This window comes from Ostrea edulis, chromosome 3, assembly GCF_947568905.1.
Source record: "Ostrea edulis chromosome 3, xbOstEdul1.1, whole genome shotgun sequence".
In the NCBI taxonomy this organism is placed as follows: Eukaryota; Metazoa; Mollusca; class Bivalvia; order Ostreida; family Ostreidae; genus Ostrea; species Ostrea edulis.
In genome coordinates, this window is record NC_079166.1 from 6,383,180 (window position 1) to 6,411,083 (window position 27,904).

At 35.5% G+C, this 27,904-nt stretch overlaps 1 protein-coding gene across 1 annotated transcript; it reads right to left on the reverse strand.

Annotated features, from left to right (window-relative positions):
* Positions 1-8,363: 8,363 nt before the first annotated feature.
* On the reverse strand, positions 8,364-23,015 carry LOC130053165 (hemagglutinin/amebocyte aggregation factor-like). Its single transcript, XM_056159834.1, has 5 exons — positions 22,833-23,015; positions 22,400-22,722; positions 17,900-18,037; positions 10,300-10,423; positions 8,364-8,459 (listed from the first exon to the last, which is right to left on the reverse strand). Exons 2-5 carry the CDS (start codon positions 22,653-22,655, stop codon positions 8,420-8,422), a joined length of 558 nt encoding a protein of 185 aa, XP_056015809.1. The 5' UTR covers positions 22,656-22,722; positions 22,833-23,015; the 3' UTR covers positions 8,364-8,419.
* Between the last annotated feature and the right edge of the window lie 4,889 nt (positions 23,016-27,904).

Here is a 27,904-nt window from a genome sequence, read left to right on the forward strand (position 1 = left end):
GTCCCGTGTCATAGCAGGTGTGGCACGATAAAGATCCCTCCCTGCTCAATGGCCATAAGCGCGAGCATAGGCCTAAATTTTGCAGCCCTTCACCGGCAGTGGTGACGTATCCATATGAGTGAAATATTCTCGAGAGGGACGTAACACAATATTCAATCAACCACACAATTGTTACATGATCAATTCATACAAAAGTTGTCCAGTGGTGTATATAATTCTTCAAAGGGCAAAATGTACAGAATTTTTAAACAGAAAGTTGGTTCTGAAAATTTTGCCAATCGTGTCAACAAGCTACCTCCAATATTCAGAAATATATATATTTAAAATTTCGTATCACAAATCACCGTGTGCCAGTATAGATTGGAAATGGAATTAGATACCCTTCAGTGAAAGACTTTATACATTGTGTACCAATACTGAAATTGCTGATAAGTTTCACTCTATTCTAGAAAGTAAAGCATTAATTGATACACTGTATAATAACCGATTGTCTGAACAATTGCTCTTCCCAAAGACCCAATTCTATTGAATTTAGAGAATGTATATCAACTCATAAAGAAAACACGTTGTAAAGAACTCTGAATGTTTATTTTGAAAAATTATGATGCTGTCTATCTTCCTCGATTCTAAGATTTATATATATTTTTTGTCATGACTGTAATTTATATATTGTACATCTGACTAGTATTATTAACTAATGTACACTTGTTATTGTTGTACTTTAAGAATTGAACTTGAACTTTCATACTTATTAAAAACAGCAATTTCCATGCTCCTACCCAGGCCCCGCCGTCATAAAACATATTTAAGTCTGAGAATATTCTCAAGTCTGAGAATGTTCTCAACTTTCCCATTCTCAGACTCAGCGGCCGTCATAAAAAAGTTGAGCACAAAAAAATTCTCAAAATCAGTTTTATTCTCAAATATTTGAGTCTACAAAAATGCAGACTTAAGAACGTTCTCAAGCATTAAAAATGGCTGCTATGATCAGACGCAGACGTCAGAGGAGACAAAATCAGCGCATTTTAAGACGACCTCGGGTATTTCGGGACCTTAGTAATCCTCTTGAGAGTCTATTATTCGGACACAAATCATGCAAAACTTCAATTTATTATTCGGGAACAAATAATACCAAACTTCAATATCTGACAACCGAGCCCCTGTGGGTCCAAGTACATCTTACGATACAACACACAGGCACTTGTTTCTGTAAATGACTTATGACTTCTGTATACTAATAACAATTGTTGTTATTAGTATACAGAGGTCATACGTCATTTACAGAAACAAGTGCCTGTGATACAACACTATTCAGAAGGGGAGTGCCCATAGCTGTAGTCACCACGTTTGCCCCTTACTTATGGGAACACTGTACATATACTTCATCACCATGGAATAAAGAACTATAACACAATTTGAGGTGTTACATTACTATGAGTAAAATCGTTGATCCATCCCTTTTTAATCGATGGATGCCTCGTACGTGAAGCTTAAAATAGATTTGGAAAGTCCCTCCAAATCTGCTTTGAATCAGAGGAAATACTGGCATGGTTTCTTTATATCTCCAGGTCAGTAACAAAACAATTTTTATGAATAATGATGATGATACGAAATGGTATTTAAATAGTTTTTAAAAAGTCACATTTCCGGAATAAATGCTATCGTAAAGTCCGCGGATTGAATAACATGATTATGCCACCGAATTTAATCAATTCTGCGTTTATGATATTACATTTTGAATTAAGAATTAAGAAAATAATGTTCTTACGAATTTAACTTGTCAGCAACCATTTGACATTCTCTGTCTTTTATTTCTTTAATCTTTCCGGACTTTCCACAACCCTTCAGAGGTCCAAAGAGGATTTCTGCTCTCGCTTTCACTTCCTCTATTAACAGAACCTCTTCCTCAGCGGTCCAATTTTGTGCCATAGCTTTCTTTTTTACTTCCATCGTCTCCATATTAAAAGGAAATGCAGCAGACGACAAAATTTCAAGACGTAATATTGGTATATTTACATGTTTCTACGACGTTTTCTCACCTTTTTAACATTAAAGAGCTCTACAGGGCCGCTACCAGCGCTGAAAAAATTCCGCGAAAACTGTCGCGCACGATAAGATTCTCAACTCAACTCTTGAGAATATACTCAGCTAAGAATATTCTCAAATCGATTTATGACGGCTGATTTGAGAATATTCTTAGCTGAGTAATTCTCAAGAGTTGAGTTGAGAATTTTTTTGAGAATTCTCAAAGTTTTATGACGGCGGGGCCTGATATTAAAATCCCAAAACAAAAGCTCAACGGCAACGTAACGAGAGTCGACCATGCACAGGTACAGTGTACATGCATGTTATTTCATACATGAAAGGATCTTACCGTGTTGATATTGCTTAATATATGCTTTACTTTTCAATCAACAGCATACAAACAAAACTCACAATTCTAGAATCTGTCTCACTTGCTAGTGAAATGTGAATATAACGAATAGTGATCAGTCTCATAACTCCAACAAGCAATACAAAATAGAAAGTTGGACAAACACGGACCCTTGGACACACCAGAGGTGGGATCAGGTGCCTAGGAGGAGTAAGCATGTCCTGTTGAACGGTCATCTCAGCCTTGAACCCCATGTTAATCAGGTAAACGGAGTAACCCGTAGTCAAAGTAAGGGTGTAAAGAACGGCCTACCAAATGGTAGGAAACATGTCAGAGAACAATTGAACAAGTCACGGGATATAACGAAATGCTGATTTGTGTTTACTCTACTCTTAATTTTGTATTCCTTATAGTGTTGTGTAATACTTCTACTTGATTGACACCTGTTGCATAGATTGTTCTAGAGCTCGATATTTACTACCTCAGTAATACGATGACATAACTCTGACGTAGCCATATCTCGTGGAGATTCCGGAGGCTTCATTTGGATCATAAATGCACTGTGAATTTTATAATGTCTCATAAAATCTCTTAGAATTTGTGATTATACGCAATAGCTTGGAACTAGTATTTAGGAATTTAAAAGGGAAGACTACCCACTATCAAAGTACTGATGGGAGTGATTTTATGTAGGTTTGCACTAGCTGCAGAACTGTAGTTCTCTGAAAAAATAGTGTGACAGAACAGTGAGCTACAGATCCATTTGAAGCCGTGAGTTTTCGGGTCGTATGGGGCTTTAATGAATATTTGAAGGTATGTTTGGACACAAGTATAGTAGGAAAATATGTTAGTAATTTTTAATGCTAAATTTATGAGACAGCAACACACGAATACAACGATAGCAGGCCTCAACCGTGCGTAGCTTTTTTGTGCGCCGTAAAACGATGGTTTTTACGTGGGGTGGATCTGTAGCTCACTGTTCCGTCACAATATTTTTTCAGAGAACTGCCGTTCTGCAGTTAGGTTTCCACCAGATGCTTCTGGAGTTAAGAATTATTTTTTTAATCATTCCCATTTTATGCATACATGTATGTTATGTATCTATAACAATTAAAATGTAATCATTTATGTCGACATACATGTATATACACTGGTGAGTTAACACCTTTTCTGGATTGATTGATTGCATATTGTTTAACGTTTCTCTCGAGAATATTTCACTCATTTAGAGACGTCACCACTACCGGTGAAAGGCTGCAAAATGTAAGCCTATGATCTGCGCTCATGGCCATTGCACAGGGAGGGGTCTTTATCATGCCACACCTGCTGTGATATGGGACCTTGGTTTTTGTGGTCTCATTGGAAGGATCGACACATTTACTCGACTCTTAAGAAAAGCAAGGAGTACTATCTAACCCACGAGATCCTTGTCTGGATTGTATTTTACAATTCAAACATATTATATACATTTACCTTTAGAATTTCTCATTTTTTGTGCAGTTGTAGAGAAGAACATTTTGTTTTTCAAAATTCGTCAATTTTTGGAAGTTTTTAGAATTAAAAAAGTACTTTGTTAACTCCCGACGGACAACGCAAAGCTACAGACACAAAGCAATAATAATATGCCACTCGAGTGACCTACAGAAAGGATACACGTTGTCAGAGCAAATGAAAGGTAAAGATAACGAATAATGATCAATCTTTTAACTCCTATAAGTAATACTACATAGATAGGTGGGAAACCACGGACTCTGGACACACCAGAGGTAGGATTGGGTACCTAGGAGGAGTAATCATCCCCTGTCGACCAGTCACACCCACAGTGAGCCCTATATCCTGATCAGGTAAACGGAGTCATCCATAGTCAAAATCAGTGTGCCAAGAAAGATCTTAACAATCGGTATGAAACACGTCAAACAGTATATGACCCAATGATAGGTGTATCGACGAACTATATCGTTATAACGACCATAGAATTTGCAAAATGCTGACTTCAATCAAGACTGTTGAAACCCCTGTACCATCAACTTGTTTGTCAGTAGCTTACCTCGATTTAAAAACTGACTATACCCAGAACAAGCTCTTGCATATCGAATAAGTTGAGATATATAAACACCATATGCAGGTGATAACCTATTTGTTTGTAGTTTGCCTCGATTTAAAAAAAAAATGACCATACGCAGAAGAATCTCTAGCGTACCGAATCAGTTGAAAGATAAAAACACCATAAGCAGGTGATAATGGAATATTGCTACACAAATATGGGAAGTTGACGATGAAGAAGCTGAAATCATCCCGTTTGTCATACAGTTGAGTTGTCATTTCGCCGTTAATATCGATTTTCAATAAAATATCTAAGTATGAAGCAGAAGTGGACGACACTGTGTTGTCCTTCATTTCGAGCTCACAGGGATAAATCGAACCGACATACGCATGAAAGATATCATTGTTACTAGACAAAACGTCTTCCATATATATAAATGTCGACAGCAACAAGCCACAGCACGAGAGTTTTTTTCTTCTCACGAAGAAGTTTTTGAATAAATTCTACTTCACCTGAATATAGAAACAGGCCTAAGTTAGCTAACAAAGGAACAATATGGCATGTCTTGAATAATAATTCCTCTTTTAATTGGACACAATAGATTTTATCAACTCTTGCATAAATTGTTCAGCTCTTAATCTGCAAATTGTTAAACATATTAACTATTGAATTATGCAACTTCTGCAAGTCACAATGATTAATGTTTTATCGCCTGAATTGTACTTCTTGCAAATGATATTAATGGTTCATCTTTTGAAATTTTCTTCTCTTGTAAATTATGTGATATTTCATCTCAAATTTACTTCAATTTTTAAATTCATTTTCCTTTGATAATTGATAACTGTATGCACCTTTGAAACAGTAATCACTACACAACTTTATCCTGGTTGTGGGTTAATAATTCTAACTTATTAGATATTGCATCATTACTTTCGCACTTTTATATTTCGTTTCAAACTGAATACAATGCGCAATTTCGTATATGAAACAGAAAAAAGTATACACACTAGTAACATTTTTTGCTCTACTACCTTACTGCAATAACATAAATTGTAAAAAGAAAAATGTGAATCCACAGAGCGTTTAAATTTCAAACAAACAAAAACTAATAAGATTTCTTTTTCAAAAATACGTTTCCTAAACGGCCGATATTTTTTCTTACTGAACCATTTTTATATTCCTTTTAAAGCTGTGTTCCTCAAATCTTCAAGCAATCTCTAAACAACGTCGCTTTCAACAATCAATGTTATCATGACGCAATATGAAATGATATAATGATCTAGTTTGCCAATACAACCTATCATTGGGCATATGCTGTCTGACGTGTTTTATGCCGCTTGTTAGGCCTTCCTTAGGTACATGTATGTATTCCATATACGTGAAACCAAGTTATTCCTCGGCAACCTTGATAACAATAACAAAGACACCACAAAGCAGATCTATGTCACAATGGAGATTAAATACAAAATAAAATGTGTAACATAAATTGCAACATAACCAACACACCCCTACCCTCCCTAAAACCATTTAAAATTTAGATATTGATCAGTATCTTTACCTGATTACGTACTCATCATAAAACAAAACCAAGTGCAATGGCATTTGAATCATTAGAAGAGTCTTCATTTCCAACTCCTGGTAATAAATGCTCTATCAAACCCCTATCTTTGTTCCTTACGAAACCATTAACAGCTGTGAAGGAGACACTTCAAACTTACTGTGGTGTAAATCAAATGTGGATTCTTAAAAAAGTCAATTGAACTTTTAGCTAACTTGAAATTGCAAACTTTTCTCAGATCAACAACATCAACACCTATGACTTGTCTACACTTTACACGATCATTCCTCGCGAGAAATTAAAGAATACACTTTTTGAAATCATAGACAGTTGCTTTTATAACAAAAATGGAAAACAGATATATTCATATCTAGTAATCAATCATCCTAAAAATTACTTTGTTAAACATCACTCTGATTCAATGCACAGGTATTCTGAAGTTGAATTTTAAACAAAATATGCTAGAGTTCCTCATTGACAATACCTTTGTGAGCTTAGGTGATCGGGTCTTTCAACAGTCTGTCGAAATTCTCATGACTTGTGCTCCTTGTTAGCTGACCTATTTTATATTCATATGAAGCAGAATTTATTTAGAAACTGCTATGTGAGAAGAACAAATAACTATCTTCCTGTTGCCTCCAATGCAACATTTAAATTTATCGACGACGTTTTATCTTTTACAATACTTTTCATTCATGAAAGGCGAAGATAACGAAGAGTGATCAATCTCATAACTCATATAATGTAAAACTTATACGGTACCAATGTTGCTGCACCAGATGCGCATTTCGACAAATAATGTTTATTCAGTGATGCTCTACCGAAATGTTTGAAATCCGCAATAACAATGAACTTGCTAGAGCTATCATACGGAAACACAGAGTGCTAAAAAGTGGAGTCAAATTCGTCTAAGGATAAGAGTTATACATGAGGGAGATAATCCTTAATTTTGAAATGAATTTCAAAATTTTATCATAGCAATTAAATATATATATCCGTAATTTCAAGCTAGTAACGAGGTACTTATCTACTAGGCTGTAGATACCCTCGGGGACTAACAGTCCACCAGCAGAGGCCTCGACCCAGGGACCATAATGAAAAACGTATACGGTACCAATTTTGATGCAATATATCAATTCTATATATCCCTGTGAGATCGAAATAAAAGACACCAGATAGTCATTAACTTCTGCTTCGTACTTGGATATTTTATTGAAACTTAATATGAACGCCAAACTAATAACCCAAATTTATCACAAACGGGATGATCCCCCCCCCCCCCCCCTTCTCCATCGTCAAATTCCCACATCTATGTAGTAATAGTCCTTTACTACCTCGGTTTGAAAGATTACCATACGCAGAGGAAGCTCTTACGTATCGAATCAGTTGAGAGATATAAACACCATATGCAGGTAGGCAAGCTATTGACAAACAGGTTGATGGTACAGGGGTTTGAACAGTCTCGTTTAAAGTGAGCATTTCGCAAATTATATGGTCGTTATAACGATCGAGTTTGCCAATACAACCTATCATTTGATCAAATGCTGTCTGGCGTGTTTCATACCGATTGCAACCGTTCGTGACACACTGATTTTGACTACGAATAACTCCGTTTACCTGATCAGGATATGGGGCTCACGGTGGGTGTGACCGGTCAAAAGTGGATGCTTACTCCTCCTCGGTACCTGATCTCACCTCTAATGTGTCCAGGGGTCCGTGTTTGCCCAACTGTCTACTTTGTATTACTTATGGTATTTGTGAGTTTGGTCACTGTTCGTTATCTTCACCTTTCATATACTCGATAAGTTGATTGATCTTGCTACATGTGACAACACAGCTTGATGACAAAGGGTGTAGAAGCACTCACAGCAAGATATCAGGTAATTCAATGCACGGTCTTTCCTCCTTTTTAAAGTCCTTTTAATAGAGAGGGGCAATGCCTTTCTAAACGTTCCTTTTTACCCTCATGGGTTGATTTTATCCTGAATCGTTCATTTAAATACATCATAACATATTGACTCTGGAAACGCTCAGTAACAATCGGAAGTTCGCGGCGGGAATGTAAAATGCAAATCGGACGCGTGAAAGGATTCACCGGCCTTAAATAGTACAATAAAGACTTCATTTCATTGACAAAAGACGCATTGCATAAATATTTTTGAAATGTATGGCACATTTAGATAGTCATGCAATGGGTCATTCACTGATGGAAGGAAATTACTTCCTTTGTTCACTTTAGGTCATTTCTATAAGCACGTCTTTTTGATTGAAATACTGTCACCATTCTGAAGTCAAACTTATTTCATGAGTTATGATGTCTTTAGAATTTAATTTAGAATGCATATTTCAAAGTGTATATTTCCAGAATCAACAAATAAGACAAAGAACTTATTTCAGATTCATTTTATTGCTTCAATTAAGCCGTCTCCTACAGCATTTCAGATTATTTCAGCTTACAAACTTCAAACCGAAAGCGTCGACCCCTAAAACGATTGAAAACATTAAAAGTAATGTTGCATCTGCTACAAAACTCACTTATTAGCTGTTCATATTGCCACTGGGGGATTTATTTTAACTTCAATATAACAGATATTTCAATATAATCGACTTCAATATAAGTTGAGTGGACTGTATTAGCTGTTCATTCCGCGAATTCCCATGTGACAAAATCAAATAGAAATACTACCGGTACTATGGCGTTACATGATTGAATGGACGTGTCAGCTAACAGGTGACACCCCGTTGATAACAATATGATTGATAAGCACCCTTGTTAATATTGATTACTTTACCTATACTTAATTGTCAGGATTTATATTTAGCAACTGTGGCGGTAAAGCAAAAGCGCTAAAATATGAAATTATGACAGTGCCAAGTAGTGATGTACATTCGATTGCGCCAAAGTACATTTATTGACCTACATTGGTTACCTATCGATTCTGGGATATCATATAAATTATTGACCTTCATGTATAATTGTCATGTGGGCGAAGCGCCATTGTATTTAACAGAACTTTTAACGTAACAGGTACCAAATAAAAAGTTGCGCTTCGCTCGATCTTCTGAGAGTTACTACATTGTTCCTTTTAATATGCGTAAAACTTTTCGTGACAGAAGTTTCGGAACTATTGGTCCGAGACTGTGGAACAGTTTACCGGCTGAAATAAGACAGTCCAAAACTTTACGTTGTTTTAAAGCCAAACTGAAGATACATTTGTTTAGACCGTTTTAATGCATATGTTTTAGTTTAGTAGATGTAGAATGTGTCTTTGCATGTATATGATGTATTGTTTATTCTTTTAAAGCTTTTTATATCATACATGTACAACTCCATTGAATACTTTGTGTAAAATTAGGCCTTAATTCAAATGAAAACAGTTTCAGTTCCATTGATACCTTATTAAGTAACTATACATATGAAAGATGTATGGTTCTTCAAATTGGTTTCCCCTGAAGCGGTTCCCAACTATGAAAGACTATTTAAATATATATTTAATAATTTCAGTGAATTTTTTTCTTCTTCTGAATTTGATACATTTATAAATATGCATGTAACATAAGTTCATTATTTTTTGCCTTTCATGAGAGACAATTGCAAATGTTATGATTGCAAAATCGATCAACTAATACAGCTGCAAGAATATGATTCATGATATGTATTTGTATCCATATGCAATAAATCCGTTATAAACAAACCACTGAAGTGGTAATCATTAATTTTTTATCATTATCCAGCTCAATACCCCTTGCTTGTTGGAAGAGGCGACTAAATGTGCGGTCCTTCTGATGAGACCGCAAAATCCGAGGCCCGGTATCACAGAAGGTGAGACACGATTAAGATCCGTTCCTGCTCGAAGGCCGTAAACGCCGAGCATAGGCCTAAATGTTGCAGCCCTTCACCGACAGTGATGACATCTGTATATGATTGAAAAAGTCTCTAGCGGAACACTATATAACCACTCAATGAAATCAACGAGTTTGATTATGAAAGTTGTCAAACATTTTTAGACTTTCAAGTTTAGTTCAGACAGATTCAACCTATATCACCTGATTACATGTATACTATAGATTAAACTTAAACCTAAATTCAAATGATTTTATGATAGATTGTGTCATTATATCACTATGCGATTAATAATTGTTATTTTAATTTTTAAAGCATGTGCTATCACTTCAAGGGGCGTCACCCATGCTTCATCTCCGGTCCACTGGTTCTCTAAGGCAGTCTAGTACCACCTGATTTATGATGTGTATGTATAATTGTCGCTCTCTTTGATTTTTTTAACAAAACAAGGGTGTGTGAAAAACATATTTCAGCCTTACTTGTTGTGATTACTGCGAAAATTGTTCACGCCTCTCAATACGAATCCTCTAGGGACAAAGAAAGCGACAGTTTGGTCATAGTTTTTCAACCAATTCGTCCAGTAACACCTCTTGTAGTGGTAATCTAAATAGAAGAAATTTGGTTGTTTTATAGACATACATAAAGTTCATGTGTGTATACATGTATTCCACGGTTTCATCACATTTCGTTGAAAATAAATTTCACTCTGTATGTGCATGTGTCTGCGTCTGTGTGCGTGTGTGTGTGCGTGTGTAGATGTGCGGGTGTGTGTGCGTGCATGCGTGTGTGTGGTTTGTATGTGTGTTTGTATGTATGTATGTATGTATGTGTGTGTGTGTGTGTGTGTGTGTGTGTGTGTGTGTGTGTGTGTGTGTGTGTGTGTGTGTGTGTGTGTCTGCGCATCAGACAACCACAGCAAGTTCAATTCTTACACAGAAAGGAAGAACAACGCAAAGCATATTTCAACGAAGTTAAGCATCAACGAACTGTTATACCGACAAATTGATATTACATTGCTCGGAATAGGTATTCATATCTGTTTACATTTCCATTATTTATCTGCAATGATAACCATTACCTCATGAATGTAATACAGATGTTGCATGTTATGAACTAAAACGCTTCACGTCAACATAATTGTCATGAAGCGTTAACACAAGTCATGACGCGTTAACACAAGTCATGAAGTGTTAACACAAGTCATGAAGCATTAACACAAGTCATGAAGCGTAAACACAAGTCATGAACCGCTAGCACAAGTCATGAAGCGTTAAAACAAGTCATGAAGCATTAACACAAGTCATGAAGCATTAACACAAGTCATGACGCGTTAACACAAGTCATGAACCGCTAACACAAGTCATAAAGCGTTAACACAAGTCATGACGCGTTAACACAAGTCATGAAGTGTTAACACAGGTCATGAAGTGTTAACACAAGTCATGAAGTGTTAACACAAGTCATGAAGTATTAACACAAGTCATGAAGTATTAACACAAGTCATGAAGCATTAACACAAGTCATGAACCGTAAACACAAGTCATGAAGCGTAAACACAAGTCATGAAGCGTAAACACAAGTCATGAAGTGTTAACAAGTCATGAAGCGATAACAAGTCATGAACCGCTAACACAAGTCATGACGCGTTAACACAAGTCATGAAGTGTTAACACAAGTCATGAAGTGTTAACACAAGTCATGAACCGCTAACACAAGTCATGAAGTGTTAACATAAGTCATGAAGTGTTAATACAAGTCATGAAGTGTTAACACAAGTCATGAAGTGTTAACACAAGTCATGAAGTGTTAACACAAGTCATGAAGTGTTAACACAAGTCATGAAGCGCTAACACAAGTCATGAAGCGTAACACAAGTCATATGAAGTGTTAACACAAGTCATGAAGTGTTAACACAAGTCATGAAGTGTTAACACAAGTCATGAAGCGCTAACACAAGTCATGAAGCGCTAACACAAGTCATGAAGTGGTAACACAAGTCATGAACCGCTAACACAAGTCATGAAGCATTAACACAAGTCATGACGCGTTAACACAAGTCGTGAAGCGCTAACACAAGTCGTGAAGTGTTAACACAAGTCATGAAGTGTTAACACAAGTCATGAAGCGTTAACATAAGTCATGAAGTGTTAACACAAGTCATGAAGTGTTAACACAAGTCATGAAGTGTTAACACAAGTCATGAAGTGTTAACACAAGTCATGAAGTGTTAACATTAGTCATGAAGCGCTAACACAAGTCATGAAGTGTTAACACAAGTCATGAACCGCTAACACAAGTCATGAAGTGTTAACATAAGTCATGAAGCGCTAACACAAGTCATGAAGTGTTAACACAAGTCATGAAGTGTTAACACAAGTCATGAAGCGCTAACACAAGTCATGAACCACTAACACAAGTCATGAACCGCTAACACAAGTCATGAAGTGTTAACAAGTCATGAAGTGTTAACACAAGTCATGAAGTGTTAACACAAGTCATGAAGTGTTAACACAAGTCATGAACCGCTAACACAAGTCATGAACCGCTAACACAAGTCATGAAGTGTTAACATGTCATGAAGTGTTAATATAAGTCATGAAGTGTTAACACAAGTCATGAAGTGTTAACACAAGTCATGAAGTGTTAACACAAGTCATGAAGTGTTAACACAAGTCATGAAGCGCTAACACAAGTCATGAAGCGTAACACAAGTCATGAAGTGTTAATATAAGTCATGAAGTGTTAATATAAGTCATGAAGTGTTAACACAAGTCATGAAGTGTTAACACAAGTCATGAAGTGTTAACACAAGTCATGAAGCGCTAACACAAGTCATGAAGCGTAACACAAGTCATGAAGTGTTAACACAAGTCATGAAGTGTTAACACAAGTCATGAAGTGTTAACACAAGTCATGAAGTGTTAACACAAGTCATGAAGCGTTAACACAAGTCATGACGCGTTAACACAAGTCATGAAGTGTTAACACAAGTCATGAACCGCTAACACAAGTCATGAAGCATTAACACAAGTCATGAACCGCTAACACAAGTCATGAAATCTGTTCGTTTAAAGAGTCGATACGGTAGTTCATGTTCTCATGCATTTTCAAACATAACATTGACCTTTTAACTATAATCATTTTTAAATTGTTTAACATTTTTTTCACTCGAGTTTAAAGCTCCTATATTTTTGCACAATGTCCAGTTTCTCTCTTCTCGCTTGGTTTTCAACTAGACTAAACTAGTTAAATATAAGACTCTCACTTCGACAGGCGCATTTTGTACCGCTTTCGGTATTCTTGTTACCGTTTACTATCTCTTAAAGCCGAAAAGAGTCCGAACGTGTTTCCAAATAACTTATATTAGCCTCGGTTTATAAATAATTCATTTCAAAATTAAGGACTATCTCCCTCATGCATAGCTCTTATCCTTGGACGAATTTGGCTCCACTTTTTTGGCACGCTGTTTTTGGCTATATTTAGCTCTAAAACTTCATAGTTATTTCGGATTTCAAAATTGGTACCGTTTAAGTTTTACATTTTCTAGGTTATCTCAATTTCAAACTGTATATACATATGGGCAATACATGTACATGTATGTAAACCTTTTACATTAATCCTGTAGAGAACTTAAAACCTCAAATAAGTATTCAATTCAGGGGAAACTATAATTTGCTAAATATTACAAGTAATGCAATAAAAAGCAAGAGGTCCATGGGACACATTCCTCAGATGAGTTGCATTGTCTCTGTTGTTGTTGAACTACAAGGTGAAGATAACGAACAGTGATCAATCTCGTAACTCTTATAAGCAATACAAAATAAATAGTTGGGCAAACATGAAACCCTGGACACACCAGGGGTGGGATCATGTGCCTAGGAGGAGTAAGCATCCACTGTTGACCGGTCACACCCGTCATGAGCCCTACATCCTGATCAGGTAAATGGAGATATCCGCAGTCAAAATCAGTGTGTCAAGAACGTCTTAACAATCGGTATGAAACACGTCAGACAGCATTTGACCCAATGATAGGTTGTTGTATTTCAAATATTTTTTCAAATTTAAATCTTTATACCCATGAACATTTGAACCCTATATTGTGGCCCAAACCTAACCCCAAAAGGTCACAACATAAACGTGATACAAGGTAAAAAGAATCATGGTATAAAAGGTAAGGTCTTGCCAGGGGATATTGCCTGAATAACCTTTCTAAAAGTAGGTCAAAAGCAAAAGGTGAAGGTAACGTTGGTACCAACAGAAAAAAGGTTTATCACAAGGAATTCATATATGAATCATGATAAATATATCACTCCCTATTCAAATTTATGAGCAAAGTTAAAGTATTCGTAAATGTCTGCTTAGTTGATTTATTGTGTATTGTTTAGTATCCCGCTCAAGAATGTTTCACTCATATCGAGAATTTGCCATTGACGGTGAAGGGCTGCAAAATTTAGGCCTATGCTTGGTGCCTCTTAAACCAAAACAAAGGTCTTGTCAGAGAAATATACAATATGAGAATACTATCATGCTCCATTCAAAAGTTATAAACAAGGTTATATTTCAGACAAATACACAGACAGAACGGAATCAATGTTCCACCCGACTTTGACTTCAGTGGCATAAAAAGTCGAATCCTTACATTTTGGGAATGTTTATATTTGATATGATTTAGTGTGATCCTGCTAATCTTGAAAATAATTTGTTTCGTTAACTTCCTATATATCCCACCCTAACTGGTAACCCTGAATTGATCAAAATTCGAATAGCACTGTCTGAAGATGCATGCATATCAATATGACTAATCGTGGCTGTAATGAAGTTATTTTGGATTTTGTGTCGGCAATAAAGAAAATGATAAATCGTAGAATAAATAAAAAAAAATTATTTAGCAATAAGATAAGAAATATAGAGATGTTTGAAAAAACACAAAGAAATCACACTTCCACATGCACACACCCATACTCTCTCACCGAGAAAGAAAATATAAATAAACCTGGCAATATTGACAATCAATATAACGTATAACTGTCAAGACAATTCAATAGTCAATACAACAAATATTTCATTCCAGGCTGAAAATATAACTGGTAATAAATGTATTACAAAATGGTTCAAATAGTAGCAAATTCCGCTAACTACAGAAAAAGTTAAACAGTAGTAAATTACGTTTTGTAAATAAAACATTTCTCAAATTCCTTTTTGATAAAATGTTAATTTACTGAAACTCAATATGAAAGTTTGGCTACTCAGCACAATTCAATTTAACGTCACGTCACACTTGGCACCACCAGGCCTCAATACAGCGCGAACAACCCCTCCGCTTCCAGTCCCGGACTCACAGGTCTCTCACTGAACAACGATACTGGGAAACGCCGACTTCAAACCAATGGCAACACTAGGCCCACAAAATAATTGCCGAGTCCACCACGTGGAACACCCATGTACAGTGCGGTATCACGTGTTTTGATTCCCACGCCGAGCACCTACTGAAACGCTGAGAGTACTGCCTGATATGGGCCAGGTAGCTTCTTAAATCCCCTCTGCACTGAAACAGCAATTACTAAACCTAAAACCTATACACAAAGGGACTTGGGTAGCAACAAAATTGAAAACACAATACACCAGACAATTAACCCGAAACACGCAAAATTTTCACACAAAAATAGCTTACCGGAAGGGGAAAATCAATGCCCACACAGTAAAATGTTGTCTTTCTGGCTACCCATTACCCAGACTAACTTCTGGAATTCGCCAAGTAAAGACCCCTGCTGGACAGCATGAAAACGTGGCCGCACGCTTGACAAACATTCGCTACTATGACTGACCAAACCAGTATGCTAAAAATAGCCTTATCGACCAACACTCACACTACGGAAACACCTTACAAGCATAAACACCTATTTATAGACAACACCACAAAAAACAACTTAAAATGAAAATTAACTTCATCACAGTGGCCAAGGTGTTCTTGAAAAGATTCTTAATGTGATTATAACACCTCTGGTGTGTCTAGGGGTCCATGTTTGCCCAACTATCTATTTTGTATTGCTTATAGGAGTTATGAGCTTGATCACTGTTCGTTATCTTCACCTTGCATACAAAACGTTGACCCCTAATATGGTCCACTTACCCCCCTGGGGTCATGGTTTGAACACATTTAAATCTGATTCTTGCATATTAACATGATTGATCATAACCATGTTGTTCTTTGGAAGACGATTGTGAAAGCTTACTATATACATCCACATTTAAAACATCGATCACTTATTGTGTGACCCAACCCTATACCCCCAGGTACAAAGCTTACTGTATACATCCACATTTAAAACATCGATCACTTATTGTGTGACCCAACCCTTTACCCCCAGGTACCATGATTTGAACAAATGTAAATCAACAAAATGTCAGGAAGCTTTAGTATAAATAACTTTAGTATAAATAACTTTTATTGTCCAGTGGTTCTTGGGAATGCTACTTTTATATCATTCCACATCATTTTCTTTAATATCCTTTTAAAGGGAGCATGGTTCATCGTTAGAACCAACGTGAATCCTCTTTACGCAAAGATGGTTTATGCCAGGTTTGATTGAAAGTGTCGCAGTGGTTCTGGAAAAGTCGAAAATGTTACAGTTTTACGGACGCCGTACAGAAGTGATCTGAATGGCTCACTTGAGCTTTCCGCTCGGGTAAGCTAAACACTAATGACGTAAATTACTTAGGTCCCTATCATAAATCATCGTTAACACATCCCGTCTTTTTAGTCCCGCGCGGATCTGGTTTAAAATAGGTCCTCCGCACCTCTTGTTTGTCGTAATGGAGCGGTTCTTCAGATGAGACCGTAAAAATTGAGGTCCCGTGACACAACAGGAGTGGCACGATAAAGATTCTTCCCTGCTGAAACGTTATAAGCGTCGAGCATAGTCCTACATTTTGCAGTCCTTCACCGACAATGGTGAAATGTCCATATGGGTGTAATATCCTCGAGGTGGGCGTTAAACAATATTTAATCAATCAATATTTTATGTTTTGTTTCGAGATCGCGGGTATACTAAGGCAGACCGTGCTCAATCTATGCACGTAAACTGCATAATTTTTAAAATCTGTCCTACACAGAGAGAGGGACCTATTAACTTTTAAAAACTATTTTGGTTGTTTACATGAGAACATTTTGTATCATAACAACATGAAAAACATGTGTTTCCGTATGATGTCATTGCATGACTGTTATAAATAGATCACGGATGTACCTTAATAGAAAATGGAAAAGTGGCACATTACCCCAGGATTTAAATATTGGTCTAACTGGCGATAATGACGGTAAAATACTCATAATTTATCAGAATTACTGATAGAACCCTACCACTTTCAGTAAGAAATGATTATCAAACATTTAAGCACGACACCGTCTAGCCCATGTTTTACATTTTACACTGATGCTAACCCTATTCAGTTTTCTTTAAAAGTTAACTTAGCAGGCGATTATATCAGTAATTACCGTGAACATTAGTTTATGACCTTTCACACGGTGTAATGTACTACTTTTGCAGTTTTATTTCAGTGTGTAATACAGGAAAATCGGATCGACATGTTAAATGGAATGTTTTCCCCGTTAAACAAAGTTATCAATGAATGATATCAACATACCTTCATAATATTAATAAATTATAAGCGTTTAACATATATATTCCATATATCACATGTCATATATTTCAAATAATCCAGATTTTTTTTTATATTTACACGGCACACTTTTAAAATAAATTCTTCACATGTGTCAACGTCACTCGATGTATAGTTATGACGTCATCAATTTAATTTCATATTGATCAGACACAAATTACACGACAGCAGCATAACATTTCATATTTCTTTGGATCTTAGTAGCTGTATTGTTTATTTCATGCATAAAATAAATAAAACTTACATAAAAATAAAATCGGGATTTGATATATGCTTAGTGATATACTTATTTCAATTATAACGTCATGTTATTCCGCGGATTTTATTTCAGTAAATATTTTCATAACCTGCCTTAAGGTACCCGCAATGAACATTGTTAATAGTTTACATAATACCCACGTGATCCTCTATGTCCACAACATCGAAAACTATGACGTCTATCATTGTGTACGGTGTGGTTAGAACTTGCTATACCGTTGATATAGCTTGCTCCAGGACATTGGTAGTAGACTGCTTGATCAAAATCATTGACATATCCTGAAATATAGATTGCACGAAAACTTTTATCCTTTAACGTTTACCATGTCTTATTTTCTAATTAAAACAAAATTGATAATGAATCCACACCCATAGGAGTAAGTGAGTATGCTGCCTTTATTAATGTTAGACGTGATTCAGCTGACATTATTCTCTTCTTTTTTTTTCTAAAACCGTAATTCATAACCCTAGTATACCTCGAAACTTTGTGATTCATAACCCCTAACCAATTTGTGGCGAATAAATTCAAACTTTGTCGTGTCTTCTTAACACATTATATTTCCTTACGTTCAAATACAACCTACTGTGTTCAAATTTTATAACCAAGACATAGTTTGAAATTATTTGAATAGATTTCTCCAATGAACCTTAATCAATAGATAGAGAAATAAGATGAATTAATTTTCTCTGAAGTACAATGTGATGTATATTTCTTGCTATTTGTTGTCGTTGTTTCCGAGAGTTCTGTCATGTAGAATCATTATAAAGGCATCATAAGAAGTGGATGAGCTGTCACAAATTTAGACCTACGCTCGGGATCGAACAAGTGAAAGTTCGTTGTCGTACCTACGTAATGTCAACAAAGATTTTGCTGTCAACTACATGCATGAAAAGATGAAGATAACGAACACTGACCAATCTCATAACACCTATAATGAGAACAAAATAGAGATCTGGGTAAGCACGGACCCCTGGATTTGCTAGAGGTGAGATCAGGTGTTTAAGAGGAGTAAACATCCCCTGTCGATCGGTCACACACTCTATATGCCCTATGTGTTAATCAGGAAAACAGTAATCTGTAGTCAAAATCAATTGGTAGAGAACGACCTTACAACTGACATGAAACACGTCAGACAGCATTTGATTCAATGGGAGGTGTTTTGGCAAACTAGATCGTTATAATGACCATAGAATATGCGAAATACTGACTTGAAAATAAATTCTTGAAACCTTTGTACCATCAACTGGATTGTCGGTAGCCTGCTTCGATTTGAAAATTGATCATACGCAGAACAAGCCCTTACGTATCAAATCAATTGAGAGACATAAACACCATATACAGGTGATAATAAAGTATGGCTTCATGAATATGGGAAGTTGACGAAGGAGAACCTGAATTCCCCCGTTTACCATAAAGTTGAGTTGTTAGTTTGCTGTTAACAAATACAATATGTATACCTGTGTACAAAACAGATGTTGGAGACTCTGTAATGGCTTTTATTTCGAGTTCATAGAGTTAATAGATAAAACATTGTCGATATATCTAAATTTCGAGTTGAGGGCTACAGCTAGAAATTGTTTCGTCTTATGTAGAATCGTATGAATAAATTCTACCTCATTGAAATATAACCAGAGTACCACAAACGGTATATAATACGCCCGTGAAAATGCTTACATTAGGGTGTTTTTCTGAAGCTATAATTTGTAGAACTTTGTTTCAGGTAGTATCAGCCATCATCACGTTATGACATACATGTACGTTTTTTGCATGCTATGAATAAAGGGTCTTAGCTGGTGACAGGAGGTAGATATACAAACTAAAAGCTCTGTGGGGAAATACATCCCCATATTCGATCAAGTTCAACAACCTAAAATGTGAAAGAAAATTACAAAATGTTGAAAATCAAAATCTTTGCACTATATGTATGCACATTTTCAAGTTGTTAAAATACCCACGCTTCTAGACTGTGAGAGGAGTTAGAAGGACGACTCATCTCTAATTCAACAACCTCTTATTTTCTTAGAAATTTACGAAAATCAAAATCTTGCCGAATGCACATCTTCCAATCTCATACAAATACTTTGTAAAGTAAGGTCCTCACTTGAAAACGGTGGACGGAGAAAAAAACTACTACATCACTTCACATTAGAAGAAACCTCGACAAGTAATTCAGAAAATGAGGAAAACTACCTTAATGGACTCACTGACAGGAAATCGGAAATATGAGACAAATTTTGTTTCACCACCTACAAACTAGGATATACAAAATTAGATTCAAAATTGATATAGAATCACAATTCAATATTTTGCCTCTTTCAATCCTGAAAAAAAAATTAAGAAATGTCATTCTTGGCAAAACCAAAAATCCCAAATATGTCGTGGACAAAATCAAACTTACTAGAAAATGTCATATAGAGGTACAAAAACTAGAATCCTATGTAACTAACACAAACTAAAGTTCATTACTTCAATGCAAAGCATCTCATGATTTAGGACCCGTCCAAGTAGTACTGACTGTACATTTGTACAAGCAATATAGAAAATCCTATCAAAGAATTCAGAGCACTGGGATGTTTGCAAATACCTACAAAATAAAGTTAGACAAATCTGTCACTGTCATTCATCCTCCAAAATAAAACTTTCAACTCCTCTAAGAGGTATTTGATGGACACTTTGAATGAAATGGAACAAAAAGGCTTCATCAGAAAAAGAAATGGACAGACAGATTAGGTAACTCATTAGTCATTATTGAGAAAATAAAAAAACTACGATTGTGTTTAAAGCCCAATATCGCTCAATACTGGTATCAAAAGGAAACATTTTGAACTACCAACGAAAGAGAACATCACAGCTCGAATGTCTGGCGCGAAATCCATGAGCAAACTTGTTTGTAACCATATATATTGGTAAATATTATTGGTCAATGAAAGTAACCTTCTTACGAAATTTAAATCTCCATTTGGAAGATATTGTTTTGCATAAATGCCGATGGAATTGGTATTAATTTAGCTCAAGAGATTTTCCAAAAAAAAAGCTATGTAACTGATTGTATAGCTCTTCAAAATACATGACGTCACCATACACCAAGTTTTCGCCAAGCCATCCCAAATACACATGATTTTACCGGAACCATCTTTAAAATGAATTAAGTCCTCAAGTAAATTATTATAGCAATACAAATATACTGATAACGAAAAGCGTGTTCTTTTCAGCGGTGATTCTGATCTCATTCAGATTGATACGCGCACATCGGTGATCCCGATATAGTGGGCTTTGTTATGGACAACGAATAAAATTTGTACCAAGGGACAAGATCAAAAGTACAATGTCTGACCAAAAATAAATTCACATAGTTTTCACCAAGACCCCCAACCCCCTTTAAAACTAAATATGATGAATGTTGAAACTAATCAATTAACAAGTAAAACATAAACGTATAACTAACACTCTGTATACCTTTTCTACTGTTTAGTCACAAATTAAAGCGTACATTTAAACTATTAAATGTTAATTAAAATGTAATATTACCACCTGCTTTGAAAAGTCGCTAAAAATTTTCTCACTAAAGTCTAATCGATGTCGGATGACAGAAACTTTCGGAATTTTTTACCGCTCTTTCAATAACTATTTGAATTTAGATTTTTATCCGATCTCGATGTTTTGATGTAAAACTTATACGGTACCAATTTTGATGCACCAGATGCGCATTTCGACAAATTTTGTCTCTTTAGTGATGCTCAACCAAAATGTTTGAAATCCGAAATAACAATGAAGTTTTAGAGCCATTATAGGCAAAACAGTGTGCCAAAAACAGTGGAATCAAATTCGTTTAAGGAAAAGGGCTATGCGTGAAGGAGATGACCTATTTGATCTATAATCTATTAATTGGTCTAATGAAAGGTGAATATAACGAACAATGATCAATCTCATAACTCCTACAAGCAATACAGTATAGAGAGTTGGGCAAACACGGACCCCTGGACACACCGGAGGTGGGATCATGTGCCTAGGAGGAGTAAGCATCCCCTTTTGACCGGTCACGCCCGCCGTGAGCCCTATATCATGTTCAGGTAAACGGAGTTATCCGCAGTCAAAAGCAGTGTGCCAAGAACGACTTAACAATCGGTATGAAACACTTCATACAGCATTTAACCCAATGATAGGTTGTATTGACGAACTAGATCGTTATAACAACCATAGAATGTGCAAAATGCTGACTTCAATCGAGACTGTTGAAACCCCTGTACTATCAACTTGTTTGTCAATAGCTTACCTCGATTTAAAAACTGACTATACCCAGAACAATCTCTTGCATATCGAATCAGTTGAGATATATAAGCATCATATGCAGGTGACAATGGAATATTACTACATAAATGTGGGAAGTTGACGATGGAGAAGTTGAAATCATCGCGTTTGTCATACAGCTGAGTTGTCAGTCTGCCGTTAATGTCCACTTTCAATAAAATATCTAAGTATGAAGCAGAAGTGGGCGACTGTGTGGTGTCCTTTATTTCGAGCTCACAGGGATATATCAAATCGATATATGAATGAAAGTTAATATTTCGTTTTTTCGAAACAAACAAAAATGATAAAATAACCGTACCGTTTACTGTGTTATTTCTAAAGTGAAAGTTTACCTGACCAATGACAGGTGACACCTCTGCCAATGTTCAAAACTCTCCCACAGTGGAACTCATATATTCTGTCTTCATGGCCATTTTGATAAACTGACACAATTGCATCAATAGCTTGAGTCCGTGGTGCGCAATGAAAATTCAAAGTTCTATACCAATTATTCTTCAAAGTGAATGCTGCATGAATATGTAGAGCAACCCATAATCCATAAAATATATGCATGTGTAACGTGTGTCCAGCCGAGCGGTCATTATACATCTGTGGACACGTTCCCAGTTACACCTGGAATTCTGCAGTGCATATGATTTACAGGAATGTCTGTTGTCTACAAGGCAAGAAACGAACTTATTCAATATGTTTACGATGAATGTTTCTGTTGATAAGCTAGCCAACCTACACTATAAGGCTTATTCAGCCCTAACATAACCAACCTACACTATAAGGCTTATTCAGTCCTAACGCAGCTAACATACAATATAAGGCTTATTCAGCTTCTCTTTTGTGCGCTTGCGGAGATCAGACTGACTTATCTGTGGTCGACCGCTGTATATATAGCATTAGTCCAGTCCATTTCACTGTAGGGAAAACAGGTTATCACCATGGCAAAACCTCATACCACCCGGTTTTCTTTTATTGGTATAACCTAAATCACCACACATAACTCTGTTTCCTGAGACTCTAGAACAAAAAAAAATGGTACTGCATTATTTGAAAATATTTCTCGTAATGAAAATATACATCCCAAACGACAATAAGCCTTTTCAAGTCAAAACTTTCAGCGATACATGGATATTTATGCATTGATAGGTCTATAGTTGTCATGTACAATATATATATATATATATATATATATATATATATATATGTCGATGCATAAATTGCTCACCTAGTTATCTGCTATCCAGACATTCATAAACTGGGTATTTTCATACTAAATAAATATGGTTTAAACATTTTGCTTTGGACATGATGCACTGCAGATTCTATTTTGCTACTTTGTAGGGCATACTATAAAACCTACCCGGTCTCATTTGCCTGATCTGGACTGAAAATTGGCCTGACCCCATTTTGGCCTCTAATTATGTTTCATCCGAAATCTTGGTCCGGCTTCAAAAGTTGGCCTGGCCTCAAATCTGGTCTATATTTTTAGGGGGCTCAACCAAAACAAACCCAATTTATGCAAAGGTATGATTGATTTCATTGATTTATTATTGGTTCAAAGTCATAGCAGATAGATGATATGTTTCAGTTGTTTTGTAAATGTGCAATTTAAAATAATCATGAACTATCATCATTCTGATTGATTTTATTAAATATATATATTCATTAGTTCATTTTCTTTTCTCATCCTTACTTATGTACTAGTACACACCAAAGAAGATTACACAAATGAAACGATTGGCATATTGATCTTTTCCCAGAATGATGATTTCATTGATTTATTTTCAGTTATAGGTTTTCAAAGTTATAGAAACTAGAATGTTATATGCACATTACAATAAACATGAACTTCTACTAATCTGATAGATTTTATCGATTAACTATTGGTTGGTTTATTGACAAAATGATTTCTTTTTACAGTACAATACTAAGACTTATATAGCGCACTTATCAATTAAAATATATAAAGCGCTTTGCATAAAAAGCATTCAATTCAAAGTAAAAACAACAATGTTCTCAATAAAAAAAATGATGGTACAGGCATATGATTGTAATACACATAAATAACCCAGAATTGTCTTTTATTAAGATATTAAAAGCAATATTTAAAACATGAGTCTTTAGATGTATCTTTAAAATGTCCAAAGATTTGGTTTGGCGTAATCCGAGTGACAAGGCCTTCCACAGTTTTGGATCGGGGTGGTCAAAACGCATGTTTCCGTGAGTCTGTGTTCTTTTCCCTTCTTAACTTGTGTACTAGTACACCAAAAAGTATACCGGTGAAACGATTGGTTTATTGATATTTTCTGTATTCAATTTAATATTATCAACGTGTTGCATTTTTGTTGTCATCATAATAAACTCGACTTTAAAGGGATAATAATGGTCACTGTGTTCAATTCTTTTGAAGAATTGAATGAGTCCAAATGACTCATAACAACTTTTTTTTTTGTAAAATGAAAATAAAAATGTTATGTATTAATCTTCATTTATTTCCAAATTTAAGGTGATTATAATCTTAAAATTATGTCGTCTGAATATTTGCTTCCTAGATAAAAATTCAATCGGCTATACCAGCTTGGCTCCTAGTGTAACTATTGACAAATATGCAGCCATTTCAAAGTTGCTAAATATCATTCATATATCGTTTTTAATTATATCACAGAGGAGTAAGATGATTTAGGGCGATGATTGTTTTCATTAAAATGAGCTTTGATATCTCTTTAAAAGCAGAGCACATTTAGAACAGAGCATGCATTTTTGTTTTCAATATGCAAATACCACGACATTAGTGTTACTTGTTTAATTTCCAAAACATGATAGATGACAATTTTAAATAATCAAAATAAACACAGTGAAAGTTTGCTAGTATCATAACAATAGTCAATGAACTAAGGATTTTCGTTATGTATTTTAGTGTTCATTTATCTGTAAGTGACGTAGGGTGAATACATGTTGATTAACACGTATAGGGTATATTATAAATATTTTTTTCTTGATTTCATTATCAATTTTCATTACTCATAGCACATGTGAGAAGTTCCCATGTTCAGAAGGTCTGTCCTGTCATAATAAAGGAAATGTATTTCGCCATATCAAAGAATGATGAGGAAAACTTTTGCTGATGTAGGAAATTCCATTACACCGAAACAAGGGGGTATTCCAGCATTTGCAAATAGGGCGTGTTTGATTCAACATAATTTTTTTTAATTCCTAAGCAAATATCAGATACCACCCATACTATTATCTTAAAATGGAGTAAAAATGTCATGCATCTTCAAAATCCCAAGGAGTACCTTCAATTATGTGTTCTACTTTTTAACGTTCATAGACTGCCATCAAAGTCATCTCTTGTTCTGATGATATTCTGTGCAAAGCTGTGTGGCATTTCAAACCCGTATATCACAGATTAACTTCAACCTTGACTTCCTGTCAAGATCCCTGCTATAGAATTATATTGTAAATAATATGATATCCCATTAACTTGTTTGTTTCAAATACATGTAGTTTAAACATATATGAAAATCCTTAGTGTAGTTTCAATCTGTATGATTTATGGTACTATTTAGGTATAAAACTCATTGTTTTTATTAATGTCAGTGATTATTTTAAGGCGCACATTAACAGCAAACTGACAACTCAACTGTATGACAAACGCGATGATTTCAGCTTCTCCATCGTCAACTTCCCATATTTATGTAGCAATATTCCATTATCACCTGCATATGGTGTTTATATATCTCAACTGATTCGATATGCAAGTGCTTGTTCTGCGTATAGTCAGTTTTTGAATCGAGGTAAGCTACTGACAAACACGTTGATGGAACAGGGGTTTCAACAGTCTCGATTGAAGTCAGCATTTTGCAAATTATATGGTCCTTATAACGATCTAGTTCGTCAGTACAACCTCGCATTATGTCAAAGGCTGTCTGATGTGTTTCATACCGATTGTTAAGCCGTTCTTGGCACACTGAGTTTGACTGTGGATAACTCCGTTTACCTGATCAGGATATAGGGCTCACGGCGGGTGTGACCGGTCAACAGGGGATGCTTACTCCTCCTAGGCACCTGATCCCACCTCTGGTGTGTCCAGGGGTCCGTGTTTGCCCAACTATCTATTTTGTATTGCTTATATGAGTTATGAGATTGATCACTGTTCGTTATCTTCACCTTGCATTTACAAAACAAGAGCAACATATCATTTATCTGCTATGGCTCTTAAAACCTAAACCCAATAATAAATCAAAATTTTTGTATTTTGAAACAAATTCTAGAGGCCGAATTTGGGGTCAGGCAAACGTTGGAGGCCAGTTAACTTTTGGATGGATGGAGCATAATCAGAGACAAAAATTGGAGGAAATCTTGAGGACAGGAAGGCCAATGGGCCAAGCCAGGTTTTATAGTATGCCCCCTTTAGTGTAGAGAATTTGAGCAGAATGGAAACATTGTATTGTAGATTTCCTTTCTACATGACATTACTCAAATCTAAGCACTTACATAATGGTTGAATTAAAAATAACAACCTCAACATAAGTAATCGCGTTGGAGACAAATACAATGTGGCGTTTTCCTCTGTATGTCGATGGCAGGTACGTGCATATGTGTGTTTCATTTGTACATACTAGTAGGAGTCTCGTTTATCTCTATTCATGACTCATAATTAATACCCGTTACAGATATATATATAGAACTGTTTGTAAAGAATTTTATTTTTCTTAGATAATGTAATGTTCGAGTTCAGCGGATGACAGTGACATTTGGGAACTATAAAACCTTGGTCCGGGTGAGCTGAGAAATACTAATAAAACACGTGTTACTGCAGTAAATGATCATACCACGCATTGTACTTAAAATATTGTATCAATATCACTATCGAGTGGAAATACAATCTTTACCCTATTAGTAAATACTAAAAATATTCACATTGGTGCACGTCATACAATATGGGGACAGTTGATGAATATAGCTTCGTTAGTATTGAATGAAACTAAAATGATATTATTTTACTTAACAACCACCTGTCGGTGGAAACATCAGGAGGTAGGCGGAACATGACATTTCAACTCCTACTCAACACAGAATTGATTAGATATAACACGATCATTCATATAGGACTTTTATTGACAAAAAAAAAAAAAAAGAAGACCAAACAACGTTAATCAAACTTTCTATAGAAATTGTATAAACAGGTTTATCAACCTTTTCTGATTCAAAGAAATTGGATAGCTTATGTATGGTACTTTTAGGCTTGGGTGTGTAAAATGCCGAGTGTAGTGAAAGTCAAAATGTAGTACGTGGTGTTGTGTGTTTGCAAGCTTATCACCATGTTGACATATAAATGTTATTCTTCCTCATTCATTTCCTGTGTGCAAATGCAGAACCTGACCTGGTCCCATTGACCTTGCCTCAAAATTGTCCTGACCTCAATTTTGGTCTCTAATTATGTTCCGTCCGAAATTTTGGGATGGACTCAAAAGTCTCAAGGTTTTTGGCCTTAACCAAACATTCGTTCATCAAAAGTTTGATTGATTGATTTATTATTATTGGTTTCAGTTTTTCGAATTCATAGCAGATAAATTATGTTTCTCTTGTTTTGTAAATGTACACATTAAAATAATCATGAACTACCATCAATCTGATTGATTTATTGAATCTCTATTGATCAGTTTAATGCTTAAATCGTATTTTTCCTTTCATATCTGCATGTACTAGTACACATAAAAAACGTATACAGAACTAAGGAAATGATTACTATATTGATTTCCTCAGAATTATGATTGATTGCATTGTTTTATCAATTATATTTTGATTTGTATATTTTATTTATTTATATTTTGAGCATCAAT